The sequence below is a fragment of the Urocampus carinirostris genome, chromosome 20, assembly GCF_059441175.1.
Source record: "Urocampus carinirostris isolate Australia breed hairy pipefish chromosome 20, RoL_Ucar_1.0, whole genome shotgun sequence".
NCBI classification, from domain to species: domain Eukaryota; kingdom Metazoa; phylum Chordata; class Actinopteri; order Syngnathiformes; family Syngnathidae; genus Urocampus; species Urocampus carinirostris.
Genome location: NC_142368.1, coordinates 18,179,684 through 18,204,218, shown reverse-complemented (window position 1 = coordinate 18,204,218; position 24,535 = coordinate 18,179,684). Strand labels below are relative to the sequence as shown.

At 40.2% G+C, this 24,535-nt stretch overlaps 3 protein-coding genes across 4 annotated transcripts in view; 2 read left to right on the top strand and 1 right to left on the bottom strand.

Moving 5' to 3' along the window:
- brf1b (BRF1 general transcription factor IIIB subunit b) overlaps nucleotides 1-10,286 on the bottom strand; it is a 28,990-nt gene extending 18,704 nt beyond the window's left edge. The window contains exons 1-3 of the mRNA XM_088324633.1: nucleotides 10,115-10,286; nucleotides 9,468-9,655; nucleotides 3,612-3,692 (exon numbers count right to left, since the gene is read on the bottom strand). Of these exons, the coding sequence (XP_088180759.1) occupies nucleotides 3,612-3,692; nucleotides 9,468-9,651 (265 nt within the window). The 5' untranslated portion in view covers nucleotides 9,652-9,655; nucleotides 10,115-10,286. The remainder of the gene's footprint in view (nucleotides 1-3,611; nucleotides 3,693-9,467; nucleotides 9,656-10,114) is intronic.
- Nucleotides 3,765-9,407, top strand: LOC148346453 (uncharacterized). Its single transcript, XM_088324632.1, has 19 exons — nucleotides 3,765-3,860; nucleotides 3,941-3,987; nucleotides 4,953-5,027; nucleotides 5,100-5,227; nucleotides 5,303-5,443; nucleotides 5,503-5,580; nucleotides 5,653-5,823; nucleotides 5,997-6,093; nucleotides 6,158-6,381; nucleotides 6,454-6,619; nucleotides 6,836-7,035; nucleotides 7,095-7,212; nucleotides 7,270-7,478; nucleotides 7,544-7,661; nucleotides 7,727-7,896; nucleotides 7,958-8,052; nucleotides 8,113-8,228; nucleotides 8,288-9,082; nucleotides 9,263-9,407. The coding sequence occupies exons 1-19, from the start codon at nucleotides 3,835-3,837 to the stop codon at nucleotides 9,334-9,336; spliced, it is 3,048 nt and encodes a 1,015-aa protein (XP_088180758.1). The 5' UTR covers nucleotides 3,765-3,834; the 3' UTR covers nucleotides 9,337-9,407.
- A 506-nt stretch (nucleotides 10,287-10,792) lies between the features above and the next one.
- Nucleotides 10,793-23,738, top strand: xrcc3 (X-ray repair complementing 3). 2 transcript variants are annotated; one of them, XM_088325080.1, is made up of 7 exons: nucleotides 10,793-10,942; nucleotides 13,020-13,157; nucleotides 13,223-13,408; nucleotides 14,100-14,254; nucleotides 17,824-18,036; nucleotides 21,070-21,107; nucleotides 23,076-23,738. In XM_088325080.1, exons 1-7 carry the CDS (start codon nucleotides 10,885-10,887, stop codon nucleotides 23,287-23,289), a joined length of 1,002 nt encoding a protein of 333 aa, XP_088181206.1. In that variant the 5' UTR covers nucleotides 10,793-10,884; the 3' UTR covers nucleotides 23,290-23,738. The 2 variants fall into 2 exon arrangements, with proteins under 2 accessions (XP_088181206.1, XP_088181205.1); XM_088325079.1 differs by lacking the exon at nucleotides 21,070-21,107.
- The last annotated feature ends 797 nt before the right edge of the window (nucleotides 23,739-24,535 follow it).

Here is a 24,535-nt window from a genome sequence, read left to right as displayed (position 1 = left end):
CCCACGCAGGCACGGGGAAAACCGGCAAACTCCACACGGGGGGGCTGCGTGCTGCAGCGAGGCTATTAACTATTATTATTATTATTATTATTATTATTAACTTGGACAAAAAAGTCCGATCACATCACCCCGATTTTGGCTAACCTGCATTGGCTCCCTGTAAGCCTAAGATGTGATTTCAAGGTTCTTTTAGTTTTATACAAAATCATACATGGACTTGCTCCCTCATATCTTTCAGATCTGATTTCCACCTATGTTCCGGTCCGAAGCCTTCGTTCTGAAGGCGCCGGTCTTCTGGTGATCCCAAGAGCCAAGAAGTGTTCTGCTGGTTCGAGAGTGTTCTCCATCCGGGCACCGGTGCTGTGGAATGCTCTTCCCCCTGAGATCCGATCTGCAACCTCAGTGGAAATGTTTAAATCTAAGCTTAAAACACACTTCTACTCTATAGCATATGAATAACCTATACTTTTCTTGGACAATATCTCTGTATTATTTGTGATTGCAACATCCTTTGCTGTCTGGTAATCCTGAAAGGGGGATGCCACATGTGCGGTCTGAAAGGGGGATGCCACATGCGCAGTCCCTTCTCAAGGCTTCTTCATCTTCCTCCTGATGAGGTTATTGAGTTTTTCCTTGCGCTCATGTAGGTTCCAGATCAGGGGATGGTGTAATAATAGTCTGTAAAAATAGTCTGTGTAATAACCTGTGAAGCCCTTTGAGACTCTTTGTGATTAAGGGCTATACAAATAAAAATGACTTGACTTGACCAACTGTCCGCCGTGCTGTCCGTGTCTGAATCATGTGATGTTAATCATATTTTGTCCATCAATACATATTAAATAATTCCAAATTGTCTGTCAGCTTCCTTTCATTGCTTCTCCCTGGTTGCATTGCTTCCAGACATGTGCTCTCATATTTAAGCGGTTAACCAATCACATTTCAGCCATGAGTTGTTGCCTTTGTCAGAAATCTAACCAGGGGCCTTCACAATCTGCTCTGCAGGGCCTGAGGCATAAAGCTGATAAAGCTGTTGGTTCAGCCAATCAGGAACAGCGCCTGCTAGAATGCATGACAAAACGTCACCGGTTTCACAAACTATGATTGGCAGGGGCGTTAACAGAACTATTACAACAAAAACATAAATTAAAAAAGATCCCAGTATCTTCTGCTTCTGGCGAATTGGCTTTTTCAACCCTAGACCTAGCTATTGCTTGTTGCAGCTATAGCAGCAGTGTTTTATAACCATAAAATAGTTATCGAAGGTTGGATTGATCCAGACGTAGCACTACGGAAGGCCTATGTCACCGCATAAGTCACCACAAACCTCGAACTGCGGTTCATAAACTACTCATCTAAAATACAGTGGTACCTCTACTAACAAAGGTTTCAGGTTACGAAGTACCTAAAATGGGAAAATTTTGACTCTAATTACAAAGTTGTTTCAGGATACAAAGTCAAAAAATACAAAAGTAACAAATTGGCTATTGCTTAAAATCTGCCTTGCAACCCAGCTTGCATGTGTTATCCAGGCATGCTATTTGTGTCACCATCACAGTTCAGAGACAAGGAGGACAAAGGGTTCCGGCAAGATGGCGGGGAGGAAATTAAAACATTTTAGTGAAATTCCATGAAGTCTCGGAATTTGTGGAAAGGAATCACCCTGAAAAAGTGTTGAGACGTCGAGCTTTCGCTCATTATAATGACGTCTGCCTCGCGCATTTCCAATTTCCAAAAGCAGACGTCGTTGGATTACTTTTTCAAGAAACACGAGGCAAAAAGATAGATCAATATTCTTATCATTTCCATTCTTGTTCTTTTAAACCAGGGGTGTCAGACTCATTTTAACTCGGGGGCCAGACGATGGGACAAACATTCTGTCGGGGGCCGGACTAGTAGATTAAAGAGAAAGAAAAAGAGGGAGGTAAAAGGAGAGAGCATGAGAAACAAAAGATAAAAAGTTGTGAGAGACGGGGAAAAGAAAGAAATCCAAAGAGAAATAGAAAGACAGAAGGAGAGAAAGAGAAAGCACAAAGGGTATGGAGAGAGAGAGAAAGAGAATGAAGGGTATGGAGAGAGAGAGAGAGAGAGAGAGAGAGAGAGAGAAAGAGAATAAAGGGTATGGAGAGAGAGAGAGAGAGAGAGAAAGAAAGAGAGAAAGAAAAAAGGGTATGGAGCGGGAGAGAGAGAGAGAAAACACTAAGGGTATGGAGAGAGAGAGAGAGAGAGAGAGAAAGAACGAAGGGTATGGAGAGAAAGAAAGAGAAAGCGAAAGAGAGATAAATAAATACAAGTACAGTGTCTTTGTGAGAGGCACCTGGCTTTGGCAACATCAAGTTGACATATTTCAACCTGCAGCTTGTTTTTCTCTTGCGCTTCTCTGAGTATTGTCTCGCGGGCCGGATTCAATCCCTTAGCGGGCCTGATTTGGCCCGTGGGCCGCCTGTTTGACACCCGTGTTTTAAACATTAGGTGCTTCTTCTTTTATGTTTATTATACGGTAATCTAATTTTAACATGTATTCGTTTCATGTTCTGATGCTCTTTTATGATTCATCAAAAAAATATCACACTGTACTGTGGAATGCTCTTGCTCTTCCCCCTGAGATTCGATCTGCAACCTCAGTGGAAATGTTTAAATCTAAGCTTAAAACACACTTCTACTCTATAGCATATGAATAACCTATATTTTTGTTGACAATATCTCTGTACTATTTGTACTTGCAACATCCATTGTAGCCTGGTCATCCTGAAAGAGGGATTACCACATGTGCGGTCCCCTCTCAAGGTTTCTTCATTTTCCTCATGTTGAGGTTTTTGAGTTTTTCCTTGCCCTCATGTTGGTTTCAGATCAGGGGATGGTGTAATAATAGTCTGAAATAATAGTCTGTGCAATAACCTGTGCAGCCCTTTGAGACTCTTTGTGATTAAGGGCTCATCTCATCTCATCTCATCAGCCGTACCGCTTATCCTCATTAGGGTCGCGGGGGGGCTGGAGCCCATCCCAGCCATCTCCGGGCAGGGGACACCCTGAACTGGTTGCCAGCCAATCGCAGGGCACACAGGGACAGACAACTCATTCGCTCATTCACACCTAGGGACAATTTGGACTGGCCAATTCACCTGAAATGCATGTTTTTGGAACGTGGGAGGAAACCGGAGTGCCCGGAGGAAACCCACGCAAAACCCAAACTCCGCACAGGAAGTCTGGAGCTGGATTCGAACCCACGACAGGTTCCCATGACATGAACTGTGCCGCACAAGCGCTAACCACTGCGCCGCCGTGCTGCCCTGATCAAGGGCTATACAGATAAAAATGACTTGACTTGTACTTTTGCGGGGCTTGGAACGGATTAGCGCATGGGCATTCAAAATGCGTCTCAACTTACGAAGTTCTCAGGTTACGAAGCTACTCCCTGAACCAATTAAATTCGTAAGAAGAGCGACCACTGGACTCAGCACACGCTTCGGGGATTCCGGCCGAGGAGCACATAGCTACCGAGCAGTGAACCTTTGGATGGAACCAACGTCTCATTGGTTTGTGAGGCTCCATTTTAACCAACACTAACTCAAAGACACATGTGACGGTTAATCAATAAAATGTTAAAATCTCACCATTTTGCAATGTTTGCGCTCGGGACTCTTTGCCGACATTTGTGTGGAAGCCGGTACCGAGCAGAGGGGTCTTGCCTGGGCCTGCAACACACACACACAAGTGCAATTAATGAAATCCGCATCAGGTGTGAAGGCCTCACTCGTTACCGCGGCAACCTGCTTAAAAGCCCACCAGGCCTAGCATTCTGAACTTCAGCTCAACGCAAGTTGAGTTCATGTCAAGATGAGGCCCGCTGCGATCTTATTCGGGTGAGTTTGGATTAAGACGTTTCAAAAAGTAAAATAATCAAATTAAGATGTGAGAAGTGACTGTGTTGCTATTTCTCCAGGATCACTTTTGTCACTTTCCTCTGCTTGACTAATGGAAGTGTTGATGGTAAGGCATGCAACTATACTTTTGCAGTATCTCGACTAATCAGTTACCAGCAGGTCGGTTAGTAAATTATTATAGCTTTTATTTTTTAACTTTTTGATTGTTATAAATCATTTAACTGACTACAATGATTATCACAGAACTGTCAAACATGGAAGCTCCTAGTTACAAATTTGTGTAATTTTTCAGATTTAAAAATATATTACACTATCAAAAGGCTATTTATTTAATTTAATTTGAAAGCAGTTCTTTAAAATAAAACTGCAAGTGTCCAGCACCAAACTACCATGACCAAGGCTAAAGATTGCAAATACAAAAAAAAAACTTTGTTCCTTTATCTTTGTTTTCCTTATATCCTCACTGTAAAATGTGGAACTGGAGTGCCACGTCCAATTTTGTTGTAACAATGACAATAAAGGTATATTCTACAAAAATGAGCAGTGCTCGTTTGTCTCCCCCAATTTTATAGTTTAACAGGAAAGTTTCATTATTTTCTCAACTGGTGCAAACTATACTATTTGTCGCACTGCATATTTAAATACAGTAAAACACACTTCACCCCAGATAGCCCACAGGTAACAATTTTCCAAAGAAATTTGGTTCTCTGGGGTTGATGCCTGTGTAACCAAAATGATCTGGAAATGGGTACAATTTTCAATTTATAACACTTGGCGATATTTAAGGCACTTGTTACTTTTGTATGTGACACCATTAATTCTCCTAGCCCCCAAGTTTAAAGATGATCTGGTTTTGGCTGCCAAAAATTGAACTGCATCAAGAGTTTTACTTGCGTGTAGCTAATGTTTACAGCTGTGTGGCATCACTTCTGAAGGCTCTATAAATGAGTCTATTGTAAAATAACTGCTACAAGCAATTTTCTTTACTTTCTAAATTGGGAATTTGAGTACCGAACACTAAACATGGTATTAAATGCTAGTTGCAGTCAACTTGTCACATTTTCTCCCTAGTTGAGTGGGCCTGTCGGGAGCGCTACCTGTGGATTCATGTGATGTCCAAAGAGGCAGTCCGGTTTGAGGCCATAGGTTGGTCTACACATGTACTCATTTACGGCAGTACCAAATTTGACATTGTGCCATTTCAACACGGTCTGATAGATTCAAATGGTGTGCACACAATCAGTGAGTCGGAGGCCTCTCGCTGCGGTTACACTATTAGTACCTTCAAGGAGGGTGGGCACACCACCTTCAGAGCTTCGTACTACTCATGCTTCACTGTGATCCAGGTACTGTAACTTGGCTCCCAAACATCAGGCCCCATGTCATCAATTTTGTGACTGAATTCTGCTTGTTTTGTCCAGGATGACCAGATGTTCTCGTTCAAATTTAACGTGCTGGTAAGCGATGGCACTTCAGACTGGAAGAGCCAACCATTTTCTGCAGTGTGTACTGGTCTGACCTGGGTTCAACGTGAGATTGTGTGCGAGGAGGACTACATGGAGGTATGAAGGGTGGCTTTAACGATCAAACGTGTAGTTTATGGAGGTTTTGGTGCTGTCAGGTGAACATCCAGAGGGAAACTTCATGCATGGTTCAGCCAGCACCAGCTGCACGATCAGGGAAGGCTGCATTATCACAGGTAGTTTGTCTACTACTGAACATTGTCGCAACCCTGATGTAAAAAGTGAGAAATCTGGTTGGTGTGCTTTAGGCTCTAAAGACTGCCAGTTCAGCTTCCCGGCTGATGTTCCTGCAAAGTGATGGCCATCTGAACCCTGAGTCTATTGCAGAGGCTGAGGGTAGAGGTTATAGTTTAATACTGACTGCTCGGAGGGCAGTACTAAGGGCTCCATACAACAGTGCAGATGCTAAGCTGATCCAGGTGTGCACGTTTAATTCGAAGCCATTCCATTTTAAGTCTTAAAATGGATCTATACAGTCTTCATATTTGAAATGGCTAGAAATCTTACTTGAACCCATAAACTCGTAAATTCTGGTAGCTTATGATTTTAAGGCGGGTAATGACTGTAGCCCTAATGTGGTTTTCTTCACCAGGTGGATGGTGTCCCTGTAGTAGCTGTTAGTGTGTTTCTGTATTACAAGAAACAACTCATGTTGATGATGATTGACATGTCCATGGCCTGCACAATCAGTAAGTTCTCATAAAGCCGACAGGGTCTGGCTGGTTTATGAGAAACTTCAATATATTGTTTCAGACTCCGCTTCTTATGATGGAGGTCAGTTGGTATGGAACTCCCCCAGACTGCTGAGGCCTATCATAGACGAGGGAGCAGTATTTAAGAGTCTGCAGGATCGCCTTGAGGTCGAAGGTGTGATGCTGGATGAGCAGAGTGCTGCTGTAAAGGGTTTCAGTATGCTCAAGCAAGAGAACCTGATCCAAATTTTTGTACCCTTTGAAACAAAGGGTGGCTATAAAACGGTAAAATTATTTGTTTAGTCTTTTATGCTAGGCCCAAATTGTGTTGACTTCAATTTCTGTTTCCCTGTCTAGAGTATGGTGGCAAACAACATGTACAAGGAGATGTATGCAATTTCTCTGCTGTATGAGCACCAGTTCACATTAGAATATCCAGATGGTAGCATGGTTGAAACTAAACTTGGAATGCGCAGAATTCTTCAAACACCAAGAGTCTGCCGACCACCTTTCAGCATTGACGGTATTTCCTGCATCCAGCTATGATCCTTGTCTCTAACTTTTAACCTGTTAGAGGGGGTTCCCTTGACATTAATTCAGATTTAAAAGTATCCATTTTGCAAAGTTTGGAACTACGGATAATTAAGACCACAGCTATGGATCAAATGTGTATATAAAAATGCAACACTAAGTCAGCCAATCACTGACTATGGCTAAGTTAAAACTGTTCTTCCCACAGAGACTAACAATGGTGAGGAAGTATTCTGCATCTATCTGGGAAATATCCCTAGTGATGTCATCCTCAATGAAGTCAAAGTGAATAACATGCTGCAGATGAGTGCACAAAGTGGATTAGTTGTAACACCTGTTGTCCACCTCAATGGTAGCCGAGCTTACAGAGTTCAACTTCCATTTTCAGACAAGATTGTTCAGAGAACGGTAGGCGTTATGACACATCAATGTAGGTTCCAACTACTTAGATGAATGTCTTCCAATAGTACATGGGACAAGGTGTTGTCGACTACACAATTGATGTCAACTTCACATTGACAATCATGCCTCAGAGGGATTCATACTATCATCACACTTCAGTCACAGCTCAAATCTTCAGTGCATGTAAGAATTGTCTAAATTTATTATAGAACACTGTTCTAAATTTCAATTATCTTGAAGATCCACCCAAGATCACAGCTCAGTGTTTGGATCGAGGAATCCTTTTCAGTGTTGCCATACCCCCGGGAGCACACTCACTCTGGGAGGTGGGCATTGACAACGAACTGTTGACACCCCAACTGGCAACTCAAAGGGGCTACAAACTTCTCAATGATAGCCAGGAAATTACCCTTGAGGTTCCAGTCTTTTCCATTGGCTATACTTATGAAGTAAGTGACAGGGTTTTCCAGGTGTTAGACACAAACCCTAGTGTAACATCTCCTTTCCATTTCAGGACATAAACTTGTCCAACTTTTATGCGACATTCAAATTGCTTCTCCGAGATACCAAAACACTAGAGGTTCAGACTTCGACATCAAAACACTGTCTCTTCAAAACTGAAGACATGATAGGTAACTACCTTGTCGGGACACAGGTGTAAAGTTTAGTATACCTTATATTAACTGTGTTGCTTTAGTCTGTTCTGCGGATGGAATTATAACCGTGGTGACGACTCCTACATCCACCTGGCCGAGGGTACAGCATGAGAAAACCAGCCTTCTTGACCCCAAATGCCGCCCAAAACAGACAGATGCTACTCGAGTCCTCTTTGAGTTCAAGCTGGACTCCTGTGGGACTAGAGCCACGGTTTGACTATAGAACAAAATCTATATTGGTTGGCTGGTATTTGAGTATGCTGTTCTTCCAGGTTGGTGACTACATGGTTTATGAAAATGAAATCCTTCATGACAGACAGCTCATTGCAGATGGGTCAAACATCATCTCCAGAGATTCAAAGTTCAAGTAAAAAGAAATGCAATACTTAATGCCAAAGGTCTCTTAATAAGTCTCCCATCCTCACAGGTTAACTGTTAGGTGCTACTATCCACTAAACGGCATGAGCAGACTGACGGTAGACCGGGTCTCCAAATTCAAAACTGCTGGCTTTGGTTCAATTGATGTATTTGGACACATCACAGGTGAGTATTTTGATTCAAGACCACAAAGACAAAAAAATCAATGAATTATTTCTCCACAGATCCAAATATTCTCCCCCCTGACTGCTTCCCACATTTCCCAAGGGAAATTGCACAAACCCCAGGAAAAGCTAAACTTGACTCCATGCCTTTAGTCACACTAGAATCAAGCTTCACAACTGCGATACCTAGACAATCGAATGAGAGGCACATCAAATCCCAAGACCAGAAAGAAAACACAAAGGTGAAAGTACCAACTCCAAGCCTCGCGCCGCCTCAAGGTCAACTTGAAGATGGATTTAACAAGAGATATGATGACTCGACCTACAACCACTTTCAGCAATCACACCTAACTAACGGCTTGAGTGGGGGAAAGAAGTTGTATGGTGACTATGTTGCTAGCTCAAACGTGAGACGTGTCGAAGAGCACAGTCCAAAAAGAAATTGGTCTCCTGTAAGCCAATCTGAGTTTATGAAGTCAAATCAACCACAGTGGAGTGTCCAGGAGCCCAGTGAGTCCCATCTTTTAGGCCCATTTTACAGTTCAGAGAACAAGCACCCAGGCAAAACTTCAGAAAGGATTCCAGTACCTCAAAACCCTGCAGAATTCAGTCAACTTCCACGCAAACCTTTGCTTAACCAGCCTGTTCAAGGAGTTCAAAATGTCATGATTAGACCTTTTAGAAAACTAATCATACATAATCCTAACCAGAGAATTTATTCATCAAACTATGGTCAGATGGCTGTTGACAATTCAAAGCCCCAGAAACATTTTGGGCAACCTGGAAACTGGCAGCACTTTGCTGAGAACCAAAATGTACCAAGGTCTTACAACTTAAACATCAAACAAAGAGAAGGTAAGCACTCTTTATAGCAATGTGGACAATGTTTCAGTCCCAGATCGTCAATGTTTCACAACTAATAACTGCTCTATAGAAGCCTGAATTAAATGAGAACTGCAATACTGGGGATCCCAACTGTCCTTTTGCTCTTGCTCTGAAATTGCTGAATGTGTAACTACTTTTCTAAACTTCCAGAATCTCATCAAAGAATGACTGAACCTGCCCAAGGATTCCCACCAGCACCCAGATGGTCTTCCATGAGGAACTAATGTCAACAAAGTTCTCATCTTGATTTGTGATTTAACTTTGCCCAGATTAAATAAAGAATCTTGTACTCCTATTTTGTTGGTTGAATTAGTCTGTAGGATATTGTACACAAATTCTGCACCTCTTTACTTACCATCAGCAGAGACAAACTGTCCCACAGCAGAAGAAACTCCTCCACTTCCTTCCACAAACTGGACTTCTGAAACTATGATGTTGTCCTCAAGAACCGAACCGCATCCTGTGCACACAGCGCTGCCCCGAGCCTGGTCAACATCAATGTCTGATCCTCCACAAGTCTTGCACAGCCTGGAGCTCATTGTACTATAATCCCAAAATTAGTACAGGTTACTTCCCAAATATTTAATGATCAAAGAGGATACACGATTTAGAGCTTGTAACACTTCATTTCTACATATTCGTATACCGAGGGCATTAATGTCGCTGGTATTTGAGAACTACTGAATACAATATTTAACGAGTAAACATTATCCATTCATTTTTTTTTTCGCCAATTGATTCACATTTTAGCACGGAGGGTATTTTGCTTTAATGTTCTGCTTTGGACAAAAGTGAGCGCGCAGTTTTCACGTTGTCAAATTGCAAAAGCATCACTTATTCGGTCTGCCTGGGACTCGAACCATAGACCTGACTTTTCGAAACCGCGCGCGCAGTGTGAATACAGCAGTTAATGAAACTACGGATACGGTAACTTTTCTCACAGAAAATACGCCAGATCTAACAAAAGTAAACATTATTTGAAATCGGGAAAAAATGACTCACTGTTGATCAGCAGCACCAAAAGTAAAAACTGTCAAAGACTACAGCAATCCCTCCGAGTGTACATCATTTTCCTTAAGTCTTCGTTTCTTTTGCGCTCTCTGGGATTTATTGCATTTAATTTTATTATACATAAAAAGGGGAAACGATCGATGTTTGGCTTGTTTTCCTCACGTTTGCGTCGCGAGCAGATGACGTCATAGCCCACGGCCCCGTGTTTTGGACTGTACAACGAGCCTTCCAAAGTGTTTTGATTTATTTTCTATGGACTTCTGCAGCATTTAGTGTCCCACTGAAGTTGATCGTTTTGTAATGATTGACTGTTTAATTTATTTTTGTTTACAATGATGTGGGGTTTTTTTGCAGCTATTTAGGCACAACACACAAAAAACGGCATTAACAAAATAAACTGCACACTTACGGCTGTACAGTACAATGCTATAAGACGGTACTAAAACATGTGCTCAAAGAGAGTAGGCTGGATAAAAAGCATACAAATATAAAACACTGCAGCGTTGAATATTGTGATTGGCGTCATCAAGTTATTTTTTGCGTACAAAATAACTGAATACATGATTAGAGTACTACAAGTAGAAGATAGGTTAATTAGGATTGTTTTCTTCGACATATTACACACCCCTCCCATTTAGCTAAATGGAACAGTCTAACCGGTGCAGGATAGTGACGTACACCGCGCGGGTACATTTGCTGCAGAGGAAACAAACTAAAATAATTTGGTTAGTGACAAACAATGGGTGGATTGTAAAAATAACATGTCCTTTTGGCGGCAGCTGGAGCTTCACCCGAGGATCATTAGTGCTCTCGAGAAAGGTGAATACATTTTGAAGTTTTCAGCACATGGGATTATCATTTATTGAGTGTATTAAAAGTGGTATTTTACAGGCTCAGACGACAATTTCAGCACAGTACACGAGAATAGCGTGTTGAAATTTTACAGTAGTGCAAACCTCGGTTGTTTTACCAAATGAAGTAAATACTGTAACCTCGTTTTTCGCGGGGGTTGCATTCCAAAAAGGACCCGCGATAGTCAAAATCCGCGAAGTAGACACCTATAATATTTTGTTATACGTTAAAACATAAACGAACTATTTTCAGACTCAATCATATATTTAGCAGGTAAATCTACTGTACCTATTATTTAAAAAAGCATTTTTTACACTTAACATCTTTACTAGAAAAATATAATTTTAAGAATAACCTTGCTGTGATTCTGTACTGCAGTGAAGGCTGAAAATTATTTCAGGACACTACTTTTTGACTTCCATGATAAAACTACTTTAACTTCCTTTGAGAAGTCGATAGAAAGCATCTGCCGCTGCCTTATTTGGCCTGACCGGCAGAAGATTTTGTTGGTTCAGAGTGTTTTGTTGATTTTGCAGGGGGGTGGTATTTAAGCACAAGACCGGTCCGGAGCCTTCGCTCAGAAAATGCTGGTCTACTATTGATGCCAATAGCCAAGAAAAGAACCGCAGGTTCAAGAGCGTTCTCCATTCAGGCCCTGGTGTTAAGGAATGCTCTGCCCCCTGCGATTTCATCTACAACCTCAGTGGAACTGTTTAAATCTAGGCTTAAAACACACCTCTCTTCTATGAATGACCTATATTTCATGTTGACAATATTTGCGTCATTTTTGTTATTGCAACATCCATTGCTGCCTGGTCATCCTGGAAGGGGGATTACCTCATGTGCGGTCCTTTCTCAAGGGTTCTTCATTTTCCTCATATTGGAGTTTTGAGTTTTTCCTTGCCCTCATGTAGGTTTTAGATCAGGCAATGGTGTAATAATAGTCTGTAGATTGCAATAGTCTGTAGACTGTGCAGCCCTTTAAAACCCCTCGTGATTAAGGGCGTCACAAATAAACATGACTTGACATTAATTGACTGAGGCTTTTGCATTTTCCCTTTCCCTCATGTAGGTTTTTGATCAGGGGATGTTGAAATAATAGTCTGTTATTGCAATAGTCTGTGGTCTGTGCAGCCCTTTGATAAAGGGCTTTACAAATAAACGTGACATGACTTGACCTGATGGCTTTTAGAGAAACTTGAAATAGAAAAGGATTTGTGTGTACGTCATGTACGTTCATCAAGTTGTTTTACAAATGTGTGCAACATTATTGACACACAAGGAGACACAGGCAGAAAAGAAGTAGGGCAGCTTTTAAGTCAATCAGAATGCTGAACGCAATTTCGATTAAAAATCCGAAAAGTAGACAGCAAGTGATTACACGAGAACAGAAGGTGAGAACAAAACAGTAGTCAGAAAATCAGTTGTTATACCAAATAAATGAGAAAATTGGGGTCTAGCGGCAAAAAAACACAATTGTATCGAATACTGCAACAATATTTTAAAGTGTGACGCTGAAATTTGAAACGGTTCTCTAATAACATTGATTCATCAACTGGCAAATTAATTGCAGATTAATTGTCACAATTTATTGTGACCAGGGTTGGGTAGGGTTACTTTCACTGGATTACTTTCAATTGTGATTAAGGGCTATATAAATAAATTTGACTTGACTTGACTTGAATTACTTTTGGATTACTCCAATACCAAATATGCTAATAAATGACAAAAGGAACTAAATATGAATAAAATGACTAAATTTTGTGCAGGCTTGGGGAGTAACGGAATACATGGAACGGCAAAAATGATGTTGGCAAGCTGTTTGGATTTATTTTCGCATTTTATGTTAGTTTTGCCAGAGATCAAAGAGATCAAAGCCAGGAGAGAAAGCTTACCATGTGTTGTGAGTCATAATTGTATCCATATTTAGTTTCTTTTGTCTTTTATTAGCATATTTGGTATTGGAGTCATCCAAAAGTAATTGAAAGCCATCCAGTTAAAGTAACCCTACCCAACCCTGATTGTGACCATGCTTCTCTTTCAGCAAGCTTCCGATCCATCAAGGAAGTCCTATGTATGTCAGGTCCAGACCTGCAGAGGCTCACCTACCTGTCAGCAACAGACGTCCACCGACTCCTCACAGCCGCCGCTAACCTCTGTAGGCCCAGCCTCCCGCTCCCAGGTAATGTCCGACCGCTTCCTCAACCCTTACTGGACACTGACCGAGTCTTGGGTTTATATTTGCAGTTCTCATCGCAGAGGAGGTGAGATTGAGCCTGGGTTGCCCCATCTTGGACGGGCTGCTGAGAGGTGGCCTCCCTGTCGGGAGCATCACTGAGCTATCTGGGGAGAGCGGGGTCGGGAAGACCCAGCTGGCTCTGCAGCTTTGTCTTTCTGTGCAATACCCAGCCTCCGATGGGGGCCTGGAGTCAGGTCAGTTCACCTTAAACTTGACATTTTTTAGCCCAGTGTTTATCAAGTCAAGTCATTTTTATCAATCAATGTTCTGAGGCACACTTCTCAATTATAGTCAAGTCATTTTTATTTGTATAGCCCTTAATCACAAAGAGTCTCAAAGGGCTGCACAGGTTATTGCACAGACTATTATTTCAGACTATTATTACACCATCCCCTGATCTGGAACCAACATGAGGGCAAGGAAAAACTCAAAAACCTCAACATGAAGAAAATGAAGAAACCTTGAGAAGGGATCGCACATGTGGTATCCCCCTTTCAGGATTACCAGACAGCAAAGGATGTTGCAATTACAAATAATACTCAGATATTGTCCACAAAAAGTATAGGTTATTCAAATGCTATAGAGTAGAAGTGTGTTTTAAGCTTAGATTTACTTTTTTCCTCATGTTGAGGTTTTTGAGTTTTTCCTTGCCCTCTTGTTGGTTCCAGATCAGGGGATGTTGTAATAATAGTCTGAAAAATAGTCTGTGTAATAACCTGTGCAGCCCTTTAAGACTCTTTGTGATTAAGGGCTATACAAATAGAAATGACTTGACTTGACTAGCTTCAATTAGCTTCAATACTCCATCAGGAAGGCCCTTGGTTTGTAGCCAAATTTTCGAGTTGGCCCTTCATCCATTGGACTTTGTCCTCCCCCTGGTTGTAGGGGCTGTTTTTGTGTGCACAGAGGACGTTTTCCCCAGCAAGCGTCTGCAGCAGCTCATCCGAGAACAATCGCACCTTCGCGTCGATGTCCCCGCGGAGGTGACCAGCAGCCTCCGTTTCGGTGACCGGATTTACATCGAACACGCCGCCGATCTGGTGAGCGCTCCATTGCAAAAGAATTGTGTCATTGCAGATCCGTCAAGGTCAAGACAAATATCCTGGGTTCGCATGGGTGCTTGAAATCCTTGAAAATACCTGAACTTTGATGTTGTGTTTTCAAGGTTTGAAAAGTGCTGGAATTTTGCGTTAAATTAGGAAAAATAAACCAAGTCTGCTTAAAAATAACGCCGAAACGCTTGCTTTGGTGGCTTTGCTTTGCTTTGACTGAGCAATTAGGGAAAAAACACTGGGCCGTGTGTACAGTAAAATCAAACATCTAGTTGGATCCGGCCATCTCTGTCCCTCACCCTCTCATACACCTCCCTCCGGAGGAAAACAAAGCCTATGCAACAAGGACAGTACAAACATCTTCTTTGTTCCTTTATCTCTTTGTTTTCTTTATCCTCACTGTAAAATGTGGAACTGGAGTGCCACGTCCAATTTCGTTGTCACAATATATTCAACCCATGTTGTAACAATGACAATAAAGGTATATTCTATTCTATTCTATTGCTTTGCTTTCGCATTTCTAGGGTTCCTGCAGATCCTTGAAAAGTCTTAAAGCATTAAATTCATTATTCTAAACAGGGCTTTAACTGGCATTAAAATGTCTTAATAATGTGAACACGTAAGATTTATATCTAATTGAACTAAAAAGATAGAGTAAAAAAGTCTTTTTTTTTCATGATTTAATGTAGCAGAAGAGTTTGATGGAATTAGTCGTTATCTGCCAGTTTTGACCGAGGATCCATGATGTACCGTAGACATCCTTTTTATTTGTTGTTTTCTAAAACTTTGGAGATAGAGCTATGGTTTCCAGAGGGAAAGTTTTCAAATGGACCAAGATGTGGTTTAAATATTTTTAAGTAAACATTTGTTTAAAATTTCCGTGATGATTTTTAGTTTGTCTGATTTAATTGTCTCATCTCATTAGCCGTACCGCTTATCCTCATTAGGGTCGCGGGGGAGCTGTAGCCCATCTCAGCCATCTCCGGGCAGTGGGCAGGGGACACCCTGAACTGGTTGCCAGGGCACACAGGGACAGACAACTCATTCGCTCATTCACACCAAGGGACAATTTGGACCGGCCAATTAACCTGAAATGCATGTTTTTGGAATGTGGGAGGAAACGAGTGCCCGGAGGAAACCCACGCAAGCACGGGGAGAACAAACAAACTCCGCACAGGAAGTCTGGAGCTGGATTTGAACCCATGACAGGTTCCCATGACATGAACTGTGCCGCACAAGCGCTAACCACTGCGCCGCCGTGCTGCCCTGATTCAATTGTGTTTTTTTTTTGTTTGTTTCATTCTTAAATTTGATGTCAGAAGGCGTTAAAGAAGTCTCAAAAGCCTTAAATGTAACTGACTTTCAGCTGTAGGAACCCTGATTTCTTCCTACCTTGTGATTAACGGCAACGGGCATGAGTTTGTATAGCGTTGTCATGTGAAGCGTCATGGCCCGGTAGTGTCGGACCCAAGAGGATTGGTGCATCAGAACAAGATGTTAGAAGGCTGCCGTTTTAATAAAGGATGGCTAGAAAACGGAAAATTCAAACAATGGTTAAAAAAGTGGAACAAAAGATATAACTCTTCACAGTGAGGGAGTCGGCTCTCTAGTTTTCTGAAAAGTAATTAACAAAGACGACTAGCTTGACTATATATCTTTCGCTAACTTGTTTGCTACATGCTACACCGAAACAGCGCACTATAAAATTTGTAGTAGTTCAAGGATTACGTATCAATTACAGATATGTATTGGGTTCGTATGGGTGCTTGAAGTCCTTGAAAATGCTTGAATTTTAATATTGTGCTTTCTGTGATTGAAAAATGCTTGCTTTTTGGGTAAAGTGCTTGTAAAGGCTTGAAATTGTTGCCATGTTTCACAACAAGTCTGCCTAAGAATGACGCCGACAGTGCTCTCTGTTAGCTTTGACATTGCATTTCTTTCATTGTGATTAACGGCAGCTGGCAGGAGTTTGTATGATATCGTCCCTTGAAGGGTCCCGCTCCCTACTTGTTGCGCCCAAGAGGACAGCTGCATACTACACCCAAACAGGGCACTGTGAAATTTGTATTAGTTAAAGGATTACGTATCAATTAAAGATATTTACAGGGTTAGTATGGTTATTTTAAGTCCTTGGAAAGGCTTAAATTTTAATGTTTTGTTTTTCAGGGTTGAAAAGTGCTAGAATTTTGGTGAAGTGTTTGTAAATGCTTGAAAGTGTTGCCATTTTTCACAACAAATCTGCCTAAAATCACACCAACACTGCTCTCTGGTGTCTTTGCCATTGCATTTCTTCCTTTGTGATCAACGGCAGCAGGCAGTAGTCTGTATGATATCGTCCCTTGAAGCGTCCCGCTCCCTACAGGTTGCTCCCAAGAGGACAGGTGAATGCTACACCTAAACAGGACACTATGAAATGTGTATTGGTGCAAAGATTCAGATCAATTATGGACATTTATAATGGATCAAGCAAAAAATGAAGGTAGTGTTTCCCAGTTGTAAATTGCAACAGGAAGAATTTCCTGCTACTGAAAATGTAAGCTACATACATATGATTTTAACCCAACACCTATATGGGGAGAGATTTGTCTAAAAAACAAGTACCGTAAATTCTGGACTATAGAGCGCACCTGATTATAAGCCGCACCCACCACATTTTAAGAGGAAAACCGATTTTGTACATACACAAGCCGCACCTGTTAATAAGCCGCATGCGCCCACATTTAAACATGTAACACAAACACAAAATTAACCCTAACCCGACTTCAAGTCCCGCGACTGAAACTAAATGTCCTTCATTAAAGTCCACAGTCCAAAAATCACAGCCAGCAAAATGAACGTAAAATGATACAGATACTTAAGGTTTGATGCAGACCTGCAGAGTCCGGGTCCTGTTGAAAGTAATCCAAGGAAAAAAGTGTATATTTCCAAAGGTAAGGGTGGGAAAAATATATCAGATGAACACATTTACTTACGCAACTCCTTTTTCTTTAACCAACTTTTTACCGCCTCTTCTTTGTCCCTCACCTTTAGCGGCCCCCACTTAAACTCGGCACCCCGCGTTTGTTCCGCCCCTCATTTTTCGTTCACCCGATCAAAACATATCAGAATAAGTGTCTAAAATGAATACAAATAAATACATTACAAAAATATACAGTTGCAAATACATATTATACATGGGTTACACATATTTACAAAGAAAGACTGTACACCGAGAGTTTTTAAAGCTTTCATAATAATAATATAGCTTTGACAGGGCAGTTAATGGTAGCAACACTCGAGCCCCGCTAGCGGCCGTTAGAAAAATTACATAAATTGGCCGCATCACTGGATAAGCCGCAGGGTTGAAAGTTAGGGAAAAAAGTAGCGGCTTATAGTCCGGAATTTACGGTATTCATGATTTACACAATAAATGAACACCCAAGATTAAAAACTGCAGATATATTTGTGGGTCTGTAAAACACACGATTCACACAGGTTTTCTTCTTTTGATGGTACTGAAGAAATTGGCTTTGAAAGTGCTTGAATTTGGCCACGTAACCTTCAATATCTGTTCTCAGGTTTCACTGCAGTCCTGCCTGAAGCACCGCGTCGGCCTGCTGCTGGCCCGCCGCCTCGTCCGCTTCGTGGCCATCGACTCGGTGGCGTCCCTTTTCCGGTCCGAGTTCGGGCTTTCTGATTGGCTGGAGAGGACAAAGCAGCTGATGAAGATCTCATCCACTCTCCACTACCTTTGCCACCAGTTTAATGCCGCCGTCCTCTGTGTCAACCAGGTAATGCTCTGAAGTGAAGGACCAAAAACTCAAACTAAAAACACATTATGAAAAAAAGTTAACCTAAAAGAGGAAAGTGGGAATAAAACTATAAGAGATGTGTATAGAAAAGTTTGAATAAATACAATAATAAAATATTATTTTACAAAACTACATAAAGGTGGAAAAACATTCAAAAATATACAACATACTGGACTGTCTCAGAAAATTAGAATATTGTGATAAAGTTCTTTATTTTCTGTAATGCAATTAAAAAAACAAAAATGTCATACATTCTGGATTCATTACACATCAACTGAACTATTTCAAGCCTTTTATAATTTGAATATTGCTGAATTTGGCTTACAGCTTAAGAAAACTCAAAAATCCTATCTCAAAATATTAGAATATCATGAAAAAGTATACAAGTAGGCTATTCAACTAATCACCTGAATCATCTAATTAACTCGAAACACCTTGCAAGGGTTTCCTGAGCCTTAAAAACACTCAGCTTGGTTCAGTAAACTAAATCACAAGTATGGGGAAGACTGCTGATCTGTCTGCTGTCCAGAGGACCATCATTGATACCCTCCATCAGGAGGGTAAGACACAAAAAGAAATTTCTCAAAGAGCAGGCTGTTCACAGAGTGCAGTTTCAAAGCATATCCACAAAAAGTCTGTTGGAAGGGAAAAATGTGGCCGGAAACGCTGCACAACCAAGAGAGATGACCGCAGCCTTAACAAAATTGTGAAGAAGAGCCGCTTCCAGAATTTGGGGGAGCTTCAAAGACAGTGGGCTGAAGCTGGAGTCCAGGTATCAAAAGCCACAATTCACAGACGTGTCCGGGAAATGGGCTACAATAGCCGTATTCCCATGGTCAAGCCACTTCTGAACTCAAGACAACGGAAGAAGCGTCTGACTTGGGCTATGGAGAAGAAGCACTGGACAGTTGCAGAGTGGTCCAAAGTCCTCTTTTCAGACGAAAGCAAGTTTTGCATTTCATTTGGAAGTCAAGGCGCCAGAGTCTGGAGAAAGGCTGGAGAGGAGCAAAATCCAAGTTGCTTGAAATCCAGTGTGAAGTTCCCACAGTCAGCAATGGTTTGGGGAGCCATGTCAGCTGCTGGTGTTGGTCCACTGTGTTTCATCAAGTCCAGAGTAAATGCAACTGTGTACCAAGAGATTTTAGAGCACTACATGCTTCCATCTGCTGAAAAGCTCTATGGAGATGAGGAGTTCATTTTCCAGCATGATCTGGCACCTGCCCACAGTGCCAAAACCACCAGTAACTGGGGCACTGACCATGGCATCACTGTCCTTGATTGGCCTGCTAATTCCCCTGACCTGAACCCCATCGAGAATTTGTGGGGTATAGTTAAGAAGAAGATGAAAGACACCAGACCTACAAATGCAAATGAGCTGAAGGCCGCTATCGAAGCATCCTGGGCATCGAAAACACCTCAGCAATGCCACAGGCTGATTGCCTCCATGCCACGCCGGATTGATGCAGTAATCCGTGCAAAAGGATTCCCAACCAAGTACTGAGTGCATCAATGGACATTTTCAAATGTTTGATTTAGTTTTGCTGTTATAAAATTATTTTTTTACTTGGTCTGAGGAAGTATTCTAATATTTTGAGATAGGATTTTTGAGTTTTTTTCAGCTGTAAGCCAAAATCAGCAATATTCAAATAATAAAAGGCTTGAAATAGTTCAGTTGATGTGTAATGAATCCAGAATGTATGACATTTTTGTTATTTTAATTGCATTACAGAAAATAAAGAACTTTATCACAATATTCTAATTTTCTGAGACAGTCCAGTATATTAGAGATCAAATTTAGAGAATAACTAATTTAATTTGATAATTTTCTATTTTTTCACAAAACGACAAATTTTTGTATTATTATTTTTAGATTTTTCATATTTTATTCGTAATTTTTAAGGTATTTGTATGCTGTAATTATATTTGTGTCGATTTTGGTTTTGATGAATTGTAGTTGAATGTGCATTATTTTTACTTTTGTTGACATTTAATTGAATCTATTTCTAATTTTATATATATATATATATATATATATATATATATATATATATTCTCATTAGCCGTACCGCTTATCCTCATTAGGGTCGCGGGGGGGCTGGAGCCCATCCCAGCCATCTCCGGGCAGTGGGCAGGGGACACCCTGAACTGGTTGCCAGCCAATCGCAGGGCACACAGGGACAGACAACTCGTTCGCTCATTCACACCTAGAGACAATTTGGACCGGCCAATTCACCTGAAATGAATGTTTTTTGAACGTGGGAGGAAACCGGAGTGCCCGGAGGAAACCCACGCAAGCACGGGGAGAACATACAAACTCCACACAGGATGTCTGGAGCTGGATTTGAACCCACGACAGGTTCCCATGACATGAACTGTGCTGCACAAGCGCTAACCACTGCTCCGCCGTGCTGCTATATATATATATATATATATATATATATATATATATATATATATATAATGTGTATGTATATGTAATGGTATTACAATTACAATTTACTATGTTGTTGTTGATAACAACATAGTTAACGACAATGTAAGTATGTTATGTATAAGGATAATTAAGTCTTTGTGTATGTGTATATGTTAATTTTCCATTAACATTTTTGATTTTTTTATAAGTTTTTTATTACAATATCTACAATAACAATGAGGTTTTTTTTAATATATTTTATTTTTTTAACTTCTTTCGTGTACTTTTTGTTCAATTCATATCTATATTTAGATTTCTAATTGTTTAAATATTGACAATTTCTAGTTTTTAATATATTTAAGTGTATTTCAATGTTATTTTTTAAAATCTAGTTTTCTTTTTGAAATCAATAATGATTCACGAAATAATCATGTGTTTAACTTCAAATTATAATGTATTCCTTATTTTTTTTAAATTGTTTTCTGTCATTATTTGGAATTGTAAGACTTTTGTAGTACTTTTTATTAATTTATTCAATTCTGTTCCTTATAATCTTGTGACTACGGATTTTTCAAACGAATGCTACTGTGTTTTTGTAGGTGACGGACATCTTCAGTGGCTCTTACGAATATTCAGGGTAAAGTAACGTTTATTTGGTATTCTTTCTCGTAACCAGATCTTAAAGGGACAGTGGGTAACATTTATTGCCTCTTTAGTGGTACAAAAAAACTTTCATCCCGTTAAAAAAATTTGATTAGAAAACTAGGCAAAAATACATACATTTTCATACTAATGTTTATTATTATTTAAAAAAAAATCATAAGTTGAGAAATTTGTACTTCTTTTACACCGTGGAATCCCCACTCAAGTCGGCGCCATGTTTTTCCGGCATCCTGCCAGCACGCTGTGCCGTGGTATCACTGGCCCTCGCTCATATCAGACAACACAGTGCCTTCTAGTGGTGAAATTAACCGTTAAAGATGTGTTGCGATATTGGAATGGGGGGAAAAATCTGATAGCTAATTAATAGGATTGATAACTTTGGTTGCACACAGTACTTCCATTTATTTTTTAACAAAAAAACAAATAAAGACCCTTCAAGTTATGTTTTGTACCAGTACTATTTCTGGTGGACAATGAGTGCAAGGGCAAATTTTTACAGGTTAGACCAGTGCTTTTCAACCAGTGTGTTTAATGTGCCAAGGGAAATCTGCTATTTCATTTTAGCCACAAAAAAACAATTCCACTGTTCAGTATATTTTTCTTGTGGTCGGCCAAGTAACTTAAATTCATCCATATCAATAGGTGGCAGCTGATTGCAATTTTTCTTTTTAATATACTATCGTCTGCATGTGAACTAGTACAGGGAAATTTATTTAAGAACGTTTGTGATTTAGAGAGATCATAAAAAACACACTAAAATGGAAGTGATGATCTCTTATCATAACATTAGTTTTATTTGCTGAGGCTGTTTCAGATGCGCTGCAAAAAAGATCATAAAATCAATTAAATTAAGTAAAAATCCTGCACATAACTTTAATTTCTTTGAAGAACCTGATAAAGTTAGAACGTAGTAGATGTTTTCTTTTTTGTTCCACTGGCAGATCACGTTTGCTCCTTTTAGGTATTATTTTTGTATGCGGCTTTCCAGAAGCATAGACTAACACTACATATAGAGGAATACAACTGTTGCATGATCATTTTTTAAGTAAAAGTTAAAAAACAGGTTAAAAATATTGTAAATTCAAAAATCTAAGCAAAATTCACCAAAATCAATGACCTATGTTACCTGCTAAGCCTGCTGATCACAAATGATAAGAAAAACGTTATACTGTCAATTGAGGCAACATGATAATTCAACTTTTTTCATGAAATTAAATATTTTTGACAGAAGGCGTGCGTTGACATTTTTCAAAAAAGGTTGTGAAACACTGTGTTAGATAGTCAAAACTTTGCAGTTGCTAAACTGCCATGGTCTTGGCTGGGAGGATGCACATATTTGAACTTTTTTCACTCATGGGCGTGTCCCAATTGGAGAAAATTAGAGGGCTGTTTGTGATTGAGAGAGATCATAAAAAACACACTAGAGTGGAAGTGATGAGCTCTTATCATAACATTAGTTCGGCTCTAAAACACTTTTTAATTTGCGAGCCTCTTTGAAATTCTGTTGCACTGTTTGTTTTAAGTTGGTTTGAGTTGTGTTGGTTGTATTGACATTTTTATTTATGTATTCATTTTTAAAATATTATGGAACTTTTTAGGTTTTTAGTTACCTTTTTATACAAGTTGCTGCAAAGCCTAGTTTTATTTCCTACACTGTTTTGTAAAAGATTAGTCATGTTAGTTGTGTTGAAATTCTAATTTGTTTACTGTAAAAGGTTTCAGGTATTCAAGTTTGATTTGAATTTATAACAAATATTCTTTGTTTCTTAATGCAATATTAAACGTTTCTTACGCCAGTTTTAGCTTTTACAGCTAATTAATATTAGCTCCAAATATCGGTTATTCAGCCTTCTGTTAGTACAAAAAAATCGGTACCGTCCTTGAAAAACCCATATCGATCCATCCCTAGAGAAAATATTTGACTTGGGCGTTCTTGTGTCAGTCCTTCTTCCTCCAGCGTGTCCCCGGCACTTGGCCTGGCTTGGTCCAACCAGGTGATGGTTCGACTGATGATGCGGCGCCTTCACAGGACGGTGACCAAGGGCGAGCAGGACAGCGTCCTCCGCAGGCTGGAGGTTGTGTTTGCGCCTCACCTGCCCCGAGCGGGACTGGATGTTGCCGTGTGGAGGGAGGGCGTCCAAGGGCTGGACACATGACATACAGTCTTCAAGGCCGGCCCGAGCACCCCAAAAACTTATTATCGGAATTGTTTAATACTGGGGTCCCCAAACTTTTCCTGTGAGAGACACAGAATTTTTACCTTCTCTGATGAGCGTCTGGGATCAGTTTGTAACAGAAAGACTAACCATTGCAGTAGTGCCTACATGTAAAAATGAATTGTTTTCCAGGAAGTTACACTCGAATAACACAATATTCCCTGGTATCGTTCAGGGGGGCCGGCTCAAATGTAGAAGCGGGCCGTATCTGGCCCGCGGGCCTTAGTTTGGGGACTTCTGGTTTAAAACGAATAGCAGGGATGGATTTTCAGGACTTTGAGACAGACTTTTAGCTTTCAACTTGTGTGTTTACAAAAACAGCAAATGTGCACAATGTTGGGCAAAATTGTATTTGTTTTTGTAATAATAAAGCAGGTTTGATTTGGAAATCGTGCATTGTGATGAATATGTTCTTTGTAAGATTATAATAAATTGGGTTAGCAACTAAATACAGAATGTTTTGGAGTTTAAAATGTAGTTTTACCAATTCCTAGATGAGTGATTTTAACTATGAATGCAATTGACTGAGAAGATCTTTTTAGGGATGTGCAGACAGGGGAGACAGGTGAGGCTGTGTCTGAACTGTCATGGAAATATAGAATTCAAAATATATTCAACGGTTATATTTATTCAGTATTAAAGTTCTTATTTAAGTTCACAATTTGGGGATTTTCTTTTTCAAAATTGCAGAATTTTTACATTGTTAATATTAGTAATACAATTAGTATTACTGAGCTTACTGTCTTCAGAGGCGGAGTGAGGCATGAAATTCTCTTGCCTCAAGGCAGAGGGCAATAGCGGTGTTGATTGATGCTGCACTGTTTACCTTGGATCAGACCGATACTGTATCGCCCACTCCTTGCTTGTTTTTTTTGTTTTGAACAATTTTATTGACACTATTAACAGCAAATAAACAATGTGAGGTTTCAACAATTTTTCTCGACAATTTTAACAGCAATTAAGCATGTTCACAATTTCGTTATATCTGACAATAAGAAGTTTTAACAATTTTTTTCCGACATTTTTAACAGCAATTGAACACACAATTTCATTATATCATATCCCAACAATATGAGTTTTTATCGACACTTTTAACAGCAACTAAATACATTCACAATTTCATTATACATTTTGGGTAATCCGGGCAGCACGGCGGCGCAGTGGTTAGCGCGTGTGCGGCACAGTT

What these genes read in the sequence shown, in the direction of transcription:
- LOC148346453 (XM_088324632.1), top strand. Translation starts at nt 3,835, where the DNA reads ATGAGGCCCGCTGCGATCTTATTCGG. An exon ending in CAAAACTGAAGACATGATAG is followed by an intron (nt 7,662 to 7,726) that starts GTAACTACCTTG and finishes GTGTTGCTTTAG; the next exon opens with TCTGTTCTGCGGATGGAATT. An exon ending in TGTATTTGGACACATCACAG is followed by an intron (nt 8,229 to 8,287) that starts GTGAGTATTTTG and finishes ATTTCTCCACAG; the next exon opens with ATCCAAATATTCTCCCCCCT.
- xrcc3 (XM_088325079.1), top strand. Translation starts at nt 10,885, where the DNA reads ATGTCCTTTTGGCGGCAGCTGGAGCTTCACCCGAGGATCATTAGTGCT. An exon ending in CGATGGGGGCCTGGAGTCAG is followed by an intron (nt 13,409 to 14,099) that starts GTCAGTTCACCT and finishes CCCTGGTTGTAG; the next exon opens with GGGCTGTTTTTGTGTGCACA. An exon ending in CCGTCCTCTGTGTCAACCAG is followed by an intron (nt 18,037 to 23,075) that starts GTAATGCTCTGA and finishes TTCTTGTGTCAG; the next exon opens with TCCTTCTTCCTCCAGCGTGT.